Source organism: Equus quagga, chromosome 8 (assembly GCF_021613505.1).
Source record: "Equus quagga isolate Etosha38 chromosome 8, UCLA_HA_Equagga_1.0, whole genome shotgun sequence".
In the NCBI taxonomy this organism is placed as follows: Eukaryota; Metazoa; Chordata; class Mammalia; order Perissodactyla; family Equidae; genus Equus; species Equus quagga.
The window spans coordinates 52,526,384-52,538,513 of NC_060274.1; the positions used below are offsets into that span (position 1 = coordinate 52,526,384).

Genomic DNA, 12,130 nt, shown 5'->3' on the forward strand with positions numbered 1-12,130 from the left:
GAGACTTTTTGCATAAGTCCAAATTAAAAATATCTGTAAGTAAAATGAAACCCAACTGCACCAGTCAGTTTCTGTGTTTAAAGGAGAGTGTCAAAATAATACCACAGCCCTATGGAATGAAGAGTTCAGAAGGGAGCTGCAAGAGGACCTGCTCTATCTGACCTTGGCCTAGGAGGCCATCTCAACTCTACTATGTCAGTATCTTGAACCAACCATCTCAATATTTCCAGTGGGTGTTTATGCATGGGCTCCTCCAACCTATATATAGCCTAAATGAGCAGATGTCAGGTTGCACAACAAACAATAAACATGCAAAAACATCCTTCTTCCTTCTTTCTTTCGTTCCTACCTTCCTTTCTTCCCTCCTTCCTTTTCTCCTTTTCCTCCCCTTCCTCTTCCTTCTTCTTTTAGCTATAGAGTTCTCAAATATAAACATTGTTGGCTTGATACTCATTTTCATCTCCATATCTGTCTTATTATTATGTATGGTTAGAGATATATCTTGAGCATATGATAGGATAAAATGCTTTCGCTGAATTTACAACATGACTTGATTCAAAAGACAGCCTGATATATTCTTCAAGTTAGTGCAAAAAGCAATGCCTAATCCTTGTTTTACTAAGAATTAACTTTCTTGGACCACTTCAGACGTATTTCCAGGAAAGGACCACCTAACTGCAGTTGTGAGATTATAGTAGTGAGCACCTAACTAACTTTAGTTCTTTTCTCTTAAGAACTACACATTGGAGAGGAAAGCACAGGTAAAGTAGTCTTTTAAGAAAATCTTTCTGGATGGTCACAGTGGAGAGATATTTCCATTTCCTCACATCCCACACAGTGCCAGAGCAGGTTTTTTTGAGCCCAATATGCTTTCTATGTCTTTCCTTGTCTGCCTTCCCACCCTTCACTAAATCACAGTAAACACCATAACCATAGGGGTGGGGTTCCTAAGCTCCTTGTGAAAAAAAGGTCAAGAAAATGATCTTTCATAATCAAATCTTGATAGGATCATTTGCATTCTTTATTTTGTGTTTGCATAAATTATAAACATAATGCAATAAAACTATTGTTTTATATAACACATATAAATGTAACTATTGTTATATATAACAATTCATTGAGAATAAGAAAAGAGAAATTTTAATTTTATAAAATGGATTCTGAAGGTCCTGCTGACATTTTACAAAATAAGATTAGGACCAGACATAGAAAACGTAACAAAGGAAATTAAGATAAATTAGACAGAAGACTAACACACAAAAATATCAAAATACCTACCCTATAATTACCCTCATGTGGCCTTTCTCCATGTGCTCATGCTTTCCTTCTTTCCTCAGTAATATGTTCTATGTACTTCTGCCCCCTGCTACTGTCTTCCTGGTCTCTTTCCTTCACACTCCTCACAGGATTCAATCATTATTTACTGGTGATGAATTTTCTCCCTAAATAACTCTTCCTCTCCATATTATGAGGTGGTAAAAGTCTACAGAGATTTTGTTCTACAGGCTTGTGGGTCTAAGATAGAATGTTTAGAGTGGTTAATACAAGGAAATCAAATTAGCTAACCAAAGGGCATTTTGCTAAACTGTTCAGAAGGAACAGTTGGTCATATTTATTGTACCATGATATATTGAAAAAATTCATAATGTCAACTATTCTCATACTAACTAGCATAGGTGTAAAGTACCCTGACAGTGGCAAGTGACGTTCTACTTCTGCATTACACTGGTAAGTTGTTAACCACCAGATCACACACAAACCAGGCCCTTTGCCTCTTTAATATAAGGCACCAAATATTCATCTTTTCACCTGCTGCTGCTAAAATTAAAAAAAAAAATTGTTCTTCATATACAGAGATCAGCATACAGAGGTAGACATCTATCCATCCACTTATCCTTCCTGTGGCTATCCATTCTCCATTGTGAGATATCTGGGTGAGAATACTTATACAATTTCTACTTATGCAAATTAACTGGTCTATATAGATTTAACCTTGCAAACACTTGCTTCATGAATAACATTTCTGAACAAGGGAATAATTGGATCAAATAAGAAAAAGTATATGGAACTGAGAAGAAGGGAAAACTCAGTGTTGGATCTGGTTTTCTCTAATTATTCAATCTTCAAATGGATGTCTGAAGTTGAGCTTATTTTCTCCCAAATATGTAAGTCACTAGGACAAAAGAGTTGGAATTTTCTCTCGGTTGCTTAAAAAAATGTGTGGTTGTATACTTATTTTTGAGAAGAATACTAAGCTATTTAGTAACATATTAAGATTTAATGAATAGATTCAAATGGTTCTTTCTAAATTACATATATATATCATATATAACATAAATATATGTGTGTATAAATATCACTGCATTTTATTTATTTATTATATTTTTCATTTGAATAGATAACAAGAAGTTGAATTAATTATTCATTTCATTTTTTACATGTAATACAATCTAGAATGACCTCTGAAATTGTTACATAAGAATAAAATCCCAGGTATCTATCCTTTGCATGAAAATTTTGTTTGTCATCCTAGATGGAGGCAGTGAGTGGGAACAGCCATCATTTAAATATACTTTTCTTTTCAATAGCAATGTTATTTTTCAGTTCCCCTGAGGAACATATCTTCCCTGTATTATTCTAAGTACATTTAGCATTAAGCTCTATTACACTGACTTTTAATTTTATTATGTATTGCATTTTTCTTATGTATAGAATTATGGCTACTTGAGCCTTTCTCGTCTTGTGTATACGAAATGATTATTCAAATTTTCCAGAGGTTAAGATCCATATTTTTTTACTTACTAACAAAAGCAGAGAGTGGAGAATTTGTTTTCCTTTCAATACTCCACTGTCATTTATTGACCTAGAGACCAGTCAGAGAAGGGCAGTAATGAATTGAGATCCATTTGAAACTCTTCCCATGGTGTCATATCTTGAGGCCTTCTCTAGCAGTGGACAACATACAAAGGCAAATCTGCACTGTCAAACTTAGTTCTGCCCCTTTCACAAATGTTGAAACTTTTAGCCTTCCAGGTTGAAGATAAATGGAAGTTTTTTGAATATTATTGGGGTTAAGAACTAAATTCCCGGTTAAACATAAGATTGCACAAAGAAAGGATGCAATATTAAGTTTTTGCTTAATTTTTCTCAAGTCATTTATTTTTATGGGCCAAAGTAAAACAACAAATGAATGATATTTAATCATTTATATAACGTTTAGGTCAAAATAAATTGCTAGTCTGAGGTGCCAAACACTTTAAATAAGATTAAGTCTATAAAATTCACTGGGCCTGGAGGAAAAAGTCAGATAGTCTCACTTACATGGGAATCTTTTTCACTACAGAAAGCTTCATTATTTTTCATCCTATCTGATTATGCTGCCATTATATACAATGGCTATATAAAACTCGAATACTAACCCTGGGTCATTTTAACCAGAAATAAAAGCTTATGCTAAAGGATATTCAAATTTCGGATTTTATCAGGAAAGATATAGTGTTTCAATGTAATATAGCAAATGTAGACAATATGTTGTTTAAGTATATAAGCCAAAAAGAGAGAATTCCGTAGCATCATAAAATCTTAAAATATTAAACTAAAAAAAGTAAAGAAGAATGTACCTTTCAAATTATTCATTATATTTCAGGATTTTAATTTCCATTTGTGGAACACATTTTGAAAGATAGGAATGACAGAGACAAAATGATGTGACAACAAAGAAATGTAAACAACATACTATAATGATATGAATGACACAAATGACAAATAATATAAATATATAAACAAAGTAAAAATTACACAGACTGTTTGGCGTTGTAGTGGGAGCTGCTAAGAGAGACAAATAATTAAAATAATGAAAAGGCAGCATGCTAAAAGTGTCATAGGAAAGAAGCATTACGAGTGGTGTTTGAGAGCCCAGCCTTTACAATCAGAACTGGACTATAATCTTAGCTGTGCTGTTTCCCTGCCATGTGATCTTGAGCACATAAATTTAGTTTTCCCTTCTTTAAACAGATATAATATTTACCTCATCAATAGTTGTGTTGATTAAACGGTGGAGAAAGGACTTAACACAGTGCGCAGAATATAGTATTAGGTAAATTAAGGGTGTTATTTTTATTTCAACCAAAAAGTAATTTAAAACTAATCAATAAAGGGAGTTCAGCAGCAGGAGAAGAGACTGCCACAAGGGAGAAGAGTCGCCCAGAGGTCCAGGTGGGATTTTTCTGATGGGGTTGCTGTAATGGTCGGCGCACAGAGAAAAACTGAGCATAGGTACAGAAGAGAGACAGCATAAGCTACCTTTAGGAATTACACAAAGGCATATTTGGCTGGTTATCTATTTCTCACTTGTGGGCAATATTAGGGGTTGCTTGAAAGTTATAATGAAGCTGTATTCCAGAGGGCTGACAAAGCCAAGCTAAGCTGTTTAGACAGGAGTCTTGGCCACGGCTGCGGAAACCTGGGCAGGAAGGCAAAATGATCTAATGGACTGCAAGAAGAAAATGTTAGGATTTTTATTGTTCCTTTTAATCCAAAATAGAAATTACACTTTACTAATATTTAGTAAACTGATTGACATCAGTATTCTTTTACTTCTTATGTCAGTTGCTCACATGGTCTGAGGGGAATCCTGGGAGAAAACTGGGAGTTACACTAGGAGAAGTTACAGTGAGGCAGTCACTTCATTTGCTCACCTTTCTGTTGAAGCTTATTGTTCAGTTGGGCAGATTTGTGGTATATTACCCAGTTTCAACTAAACCAACTTTCCTATAATAGGTAAGAAGTAGACAACGATTCTTGCAAAGACATCATGTGTTAAAGATAACACTGATAATAGAAGAAACACACAAACACATTAATAAAGAAGCTGACACTCTTCACATTGTTAGAACCTTTTCATCAGCAACATTACAAAGTAAACACAGTGATGATCAGTAAGATCTAACACAAAACTGGCCAAAATATTAGACATTATCAGGAAAATTATTTGATATCTGTATTTACATCTATTATTGTTAATAGCAAATCGTGACTAAACACATAATATGCCTTGGCATTAAAGCAAGTGATATTATGATACCATCACAAACTTCTATAATTTTCAGTAAGTAAATACTCCAGCACTTTACAAATTTTCAATAAATTTAATAATAAACACTTAGAATCTTCTTTTGAATTTTCTTACTTCATAGTAAAAGAAAAAAAAGTCACACATTTGGGGAAACTTGGCTAAAGTAATATGTAGAAAACAATATGGTGACATATCAAACTGCATTTCTTTGTCAGCAAATATTGTTGGAAGGAATACAGAAATAACTATGGAAGGTCTGGCAGAAAATTATTAGAACAAAGTAAGTAAGTGGCAAAAGGTTTGCTGGTGATAGAATAAAAGGGCAGATATTTCTAACATGCTCAATTTATAATATTCATTATCTGTTTCAATAATAAAATACTGTACTTAAAGGATTACTATTGTGAGCTACTAAGGAAAAATGTGCCAATGAAGACAGCCTCAATATTAAGTGATTTGTTTAATAAAGATATATATAGGGGCCAGCCCGGTGGCGGAGCAGTTAAGTGTGCACCTTCTGCTTTGGCGGCCCACGCGGGGTTTGCAGGTTCGGATCCCGGGTGCAGACATGGCACAGCTGGGCATGCCATGCTGTGGTAGGCATCCCACATATAAAGTGGAGGAAGATGGGCACGGATGTTAGCTCAGGGCCAGTCTTCCTCAGCAGAAAGAGGAGGATTGACAGCAGATATTAGCTCAGGGCTAATCTTCCTCAAAAAAATAAATAAATAAAAAATAAAAGTATATATATATTTCTAATGAAAAAACTGTATATCAAATAGTGAGGAGTGGCTTTCCTGAGTGGAATTATTTTTTTAAAGGGTAAGGTTACAGCGATAGCAGTACATGTGAAATTCATTTCCTGCATCTGTTACAAGTAAGCCAGAACTGAACAAAGTGCTTCAGGATTTTACAGATGTGGTACATGTTGCGTACTAATGAGACCTTCATATTTTGAAGAATATCTTCGATATTTTGCACTGAGCTAGAGAATAACTATGAATTTCTTTTAAACATGAATTTATTTTAACCAGAGGTTTACTGATTATCTCATTGGAAATTAATTTTAAAAGTCGTAGAATGTGAAGATTTAATTTTCTTTTTGCAAAAGCAGAAGAATCCCAAAATTGTTCAACTTTTTGGTGATGACAAGTGGTTTTCAGTAATATACTACTTAATAGATATTTAGAAAGAAAGTAAACCCTAGTTACCAGCAATATGCTACCTATTAACTATTTAGGAAAAAAAATGCTAGCAGTCTCTTCAAGTAAATTATGATATGGAAACAGTGCTTTGAAGATAGATATTTGGAAATCATCATGTGATTACACTACATAAAATGACATATGCCATTTTTGAAAGCTGTCATATCTGCTCATTAACAAACTTTAAACAGAATATTTTAATCTGTTTATAAACCTCCCAGATGAAGAACTCCAGTGGGTTTTAAAACAATTTGTTAAAAAAAATACTTTAAAACATCACATTTTCTGATTGTTAGCAAGACCAAATGATTGATTGGTATCAGGGAAGATTAACATTTATTTGTGGAATTTCCACAATTAAAAAAATTGTTTTCAATTCCAAACTTAGAAAACAGGTAGCAAAATTTGGCAAGCACAGTCTTTGACCCACTTCCCCCATTTCTGTCATATCCTTGTAGATTATCTCTTTTTGTTATGGATAGTCTTTAAAAATAAATGTTAAAATATCAAAATAAGCTTAACTTAGAAGTTAAATTTCAAACAACTCTATCATAAAATTTCAGACCAAGATTTTCAAAAATATTGAAGCACAGTCAATCAATGCTCTCTCTAAAATACTATCATTAATTATATTTTAATGTGATGAAACGTATCTGTATTTAAATAAATCTAATAAAAATGGTAGTTTTAGTTTATTTTACTGTTTATTTTATTTTTTGTGAATGTTTTATATTATAAATAGCATATTAGTAACTTAGTACATACATTTAATTTAGAAACAAATATATATACACATATTGAAGTTGTAAAATAAAAAAGTAGTGATAATAGCAAATGATAAAAAGAAAGTGATAAAGGTTTAAAATAAAATAAAAAGTGCATTCACAAAATATTTGGATACTTCTTGTTTAGCCTATATCTAACAATCAAGAGAGAATCATTAGAAATATCTGACTGATAAGAGTTAAATTATCTGAACCCTGAAAAATAACTATCTGACAACTATATACCAGAGAAGAGAGAAAGAGAAGGCATAGGGACCAGTAATTAGATTACTCAAATCATTGGTGAATGGTCATGAAGGCTGTAAGTTCAATAGTGTCCTTGGGAATCGGAGCTAATGGACAGAAGCGTGATAAACTAGATGCAGAGAGCAAAGGGCAGGTAAGAAGAAACCTCAGATTACTCAGAAGATTAGTGACTGGGAGACTAGAGACAGGGTGAATGATGCGGCCGTTATCAGAAATAGAAACTCAGAAGCAGAAACTACTTTTATAGAGAGTGGATAAGATTCAAACATACTGAGTTCCAGCTTACAGTGAGCCTTTGAAGTAGAAAAGACCTACTGAGTATTTAAAAATGCAGACTGGACACTCAAGAGGGGCAGAAGTTACACAAGTATACTTAGGAATCATTCATGTGGCTCCCCTAAGAGGAAAGAAGACAGAACTCAAATAAAAACAGAAAAATCTCATGGTATGGAGATTGGGAAAGAGCGAGCAATAGAGATAGTCAAAGTACAACTCATAAGGGGTGATGAGAAAGACAAAAAGAGAACAAAAAGGGAAGGGTCATGAAAGCCAAGGACAGTTTCACAAAAGGAGAAATGGTAAAAAGCATCAAGTTATGCAAAGCTAGGAGAAGCAACAGGTAATGGTGGTGATGGTGGCGGCTAGATGGAGTCATTAGATGGAGAGTAAACAAGCATCTGCTTTCTCTGACTCTGATAAACTCCTTTATACAACAAAGGAAGACCAGGATTCATTTAACGAGTGATGCACCATGTACAGAGGTGGCTTAGTAACCATGTGTTAAAACTCTAAACAACAAAACAACTGAACCAGAGTCGGCATGGACTGTATGTTCTAATGAGAGTTCTAATATTAAGTTTTAATATTAATAAATCATTTCATTTTCCTGCAAGTCATTGCTGTCATCTGTGAATTAAATGCACTCAATCAGATATGGTATAAGATCTCCTGTAGCTCTAAAAAAAAAATCAGAGTTCTTCTAAAAATGTTTTATTGCTCGAGCAAATATAGGTTGAGATGGAGTACTCTTAAAAGTTTCCACTGAAGGGGTTGGCCCAATGGCTGAGTGGTTAAGTTCGCGGGCTCCGCTGCAGGCAGCCCAGTGTTTTGTTGGTTCGAATCCCGGGTGCGGCCATGGCACTGCTCATCAAACCACACTGAGGCAGCGTCCCACATGCCACAACTAGAAGGACCCACAACGAAGAATATACAACTATGTACCGGGGGGCTTTGGGGAGAAAAAGGAAAAAAATAAAATCTTAAAAAAAAAAGTTTCCACTGAAGAAAGAGAAAAGAATAAATAATTCTAGGTTATGCTTGGATTGTAAATTACCTTTCAATATTAAAGACATTAACAAAACTCTGAACAGAATACATTATGTATATTAAAATCATGTTAAATACTAAAATAAACTTTTTCAAAAATGATTTTTGTCCTGAACACTAGCCACACTTCTTTTTTTTGCAATCACAGCTATTTAATCATTTTATGGCTGACCACATCTTAAAAGACTTTTAAGTGAGAAGAAACTTGTTGACTCTTGCTTAACCAAGTGGCTAAGTGAATAGAAACTTAAATAAAGACACAATATTTTGTTAAAGGGGGATACTGATTTTATGTTCATAGTGGAGAGAAAAAGGAATAACAAAATTGTAAGAAACTTATCACTCTATAGTATTTTGATAAGTTATTTAATAGGATAAGAGCTAGAAAAATTAATTTCACATCTATGCTGTATTTAAATTAGATTAACCCATCAAAAAGCCAAAGTTCTTCATTTCAGCAAACAATTGTTACACTTTTCTGAAAATGTCATTAATTAAAGACTTTCACTTATATAATTACCATTAAGTACTCTGTGTACTTAGGTAACGGTTACTAGTAAATTACACATGTAAGACTGTGCAAAGTTAGGAAAATATAACTTACTGTTTTTTCTTTCCCAGGTTCCACCTGGTCAGTCTTTGCTGTGTATGCTGCCTGTGGCCGTTCTTTGAGTTTATGAGTCATCTCATCATCTTCCTTAGGCAGACTCTGAGGTGTGCCAGACGGTAAAGCTTCTGTCTTGGTCTGTGTTGGTTTCTTTTCTTGCATTGCCTGTGGAACCACTCTGCCTTCAGGTTTTTCTTCAGCAATTTGTACTTGACTTCTAAGTAAGATAGGTTTCTGTTCCTCCTCTAGGGCTGATGTTTTTGCTTCTGGGGATAACTTTTTGTCTTCAGGAGGTGGTCTTTTGTCTTCAGGAGGTAGCTTTTTGTCTTCAGTGGTTGGCTTTTCTTCTTTGGAGAGAGGCTTTTTGTCTTCAGGGGGTGGCTTTTCTTCTTGAGGGGCTGAAATTTTGTCTTTCTCTAGTTTACTCTCTTCTTGTTTTTGATCTGTGGTTACCTTAGGGGGAATTTTTTCAATTGAAGGGGTTTCTTTTACTTTTTCTGGAGTGATTTTTTCAGCTTCTGTTTTTACTTCTTGTTCCTTTTTCACTTTTACTTGGGCAGGCATTGCTGTTTTCTGAGACAGCGGCTCTATAGGGACAGATATGGAAGAGGCTTTTGGTCCTGACTGCATAGGTGGCATTTTGCCTATGTCTCCAAGCTGTCCTGATATTGCTCTCTGGGTTTGGCAATTTAAACAAAGCCATTCTTGAATCTGCAAATAGAATAGCAATGAACAGATTAACTATATTATAATGTATCTGTTTGGTACATTTACCAAGATTAACATTGGGCAATTCCTAATTGATTTTTTGTATATGGAGAAGGTGGGTCATTGTTTTCTAAACCAATGACACAGTGCAACTCCTAAAGAGGATTGCAAAAAGACTATTTGAAACCTAAAAATATGAGGAATTCCTAGAGATGAGCAATTCACTCTCCTCACCATAGAAAAGAAAAAGAAAAAATCACATTAAAGATGGACCCAGGAGAGTAGCCATTTTTTGGGTGCAAAATCCCCATTTGTTCCAAAAAGAACTATTTTTACGCCTGATGCCTTCAAAATTAGTATTTCCATCATACATTTATTCAACAACTATTAAATTTCATAGTACTTTTCTTTCAACAACCAATTAATCAAAAGTTCTTTTAGGATTTAGCCTATGATCTCTCTCTTGACTTGGGTCAAGTGTAGCTTTATCTACCAGACTAGAACTACACAAGGTGAGGTTAGTTTTCAAGAATCACTTGTGCGTAATTGTCTATCTGCTTTAGGATTAAAAAGTAATTTCATGCTTAATAGTATTCACATTTCTCATGCAAATGAGAAAGAAACATTCAGAGGCTCCAACTGTTTGGTATCTTTTTCCCCAGAGTTTTCTGAATTGCTGTCTAAAACATTTCCTCACATGTCTGCTCCTCAGTGTAATCCATGGGCCACCTGCACCAAATCAACTGAGGTGGACTGCAGACATGAAGATTCCTAGGAACTACACCAAAACTATTTTAGCAGGATCCTGGGGTAGGAGAAAGGAGGATCTGCCTTTTTAATAAAATATTGGTTAATTCTTTTGCAAACTAAAGACTGAAAACAACTCCCTCATTACACATACAAATGATCACGTGGGAGACAGATATGTTAGACTAATAATATTGCAGAATTCCTCCCTTATTGAGGTATGTTGTGTGTTTTCTTACATTATACCTATTATAATGTAAGAAATAGAGACAGCTTCTAATTGCTACCATTTAATGAATACCTATTCTGTAAAGCATATGGTCATACAAATAGTATTGCTTTCATATGCTGTATTGTCTTCTGAGAAGTTCAATTTCAAACTGCTTTTCATACTGGATCACTCTTTCCAGTTGCATAATTTAAATTATTTAGAAACAAAAAAATCACTTGTTCTAGAATATTATTAGTGATCTAAGTTTCATTTCTTCAGCTTCCAATTTCTTTAGAGACATAAAAATTGTTGCTTAATAATAATGACTGTTTTGCAAACTGTAAGCCATTATAATGCTTATTTGCTGATCTAACAAAGACAAAAGTCAATTATTTAATTTCAGTAAAACGTTGTCTATAAAACACTAGTACATATACGGGTTAATTTGCTTTCTGTGTGTATGATCTTTCAATACCCATTCCCTTCTTAATTTCATGTCTAAGCCACTCTACGGTGAACTGTGGCTTCTTTATGTAGTGACTTTATATAAAAGTCTCAGGAAAGAAACTGATTGAATCCCGTATGTCAAATACTAAAAGCTCCAGCCCTTGTGTTAAATACTCTCTGGAGGAGGCACTTCCATAATAGCTACAGAAAATCAATCTTAATCCGTGCTGTGGTTTCCAAAGCCATTACTTGGTTGAGCTACATCTTAGGATATTTTCACCTGGAGCACAACATTTTTTTTTTTTCTAATTTTATTGAGATTATGATAGTTTACAACCTTGTGAAATTTCAGTTGTACATTATTATTTGTCAGTCATATTGTAGGGGAGCATGACATTTTTAAAAATAAAAACAGACACAAATAACTGTATCACTCTGCCATTTTATCACACAGAGTCTAAAAAACAAATGCAGATGTGAATTAAGCTCTCCTATCAGGGAATGTCCTAATGTAAATAAGTTAGCGGCTCCAGGAAATATTTAAAATACCAGGCTTACAGGTTTCATCTTATTGGAAATTCTTGTCAATTATAAAAGTGTGATTATTTTATCTGAGATTTTGGGGCAAATTATTCTCACAAAGTTGTAATGTCTTGCCACTTACAGCATATGATACCACAATGGTACACAGCTCTTGTTAAATGGAAAATATTTTGAGAAAATAAACATAGTGACTATTTATATGAGTAGTATACTCATTATTTTCATATATTT

The 12,130-nt window shown here is 34.0% G+C and overlaps 1 protein-coding gene across 5 annotated transcripts in view; it reads right to left on the reverse strand.

The window, feature by feature from the left end:
• Positions 1-12,130, reverse strand: part of PCLO (piccolo presynaptic cytomatrix protein) — a 375,574-nt gene that overhangs the window by 198,868 nt on the left and 164,576 nt on the right. For all 5 annotated transcript variants that reach the window (XM_046669722.1, XM_046669723.1, XM_046669725.1 and 2 more), the window contains exon 4: positions 9,241-9,954. In XM_046669722.1, the coding sequence (XP_046525678.1) occupies positions 9,241-9,954 (714 nt within the window). The remainder of the gene's footprint in view (positions 1-9,240; positions 9,955-12,130) is intronic.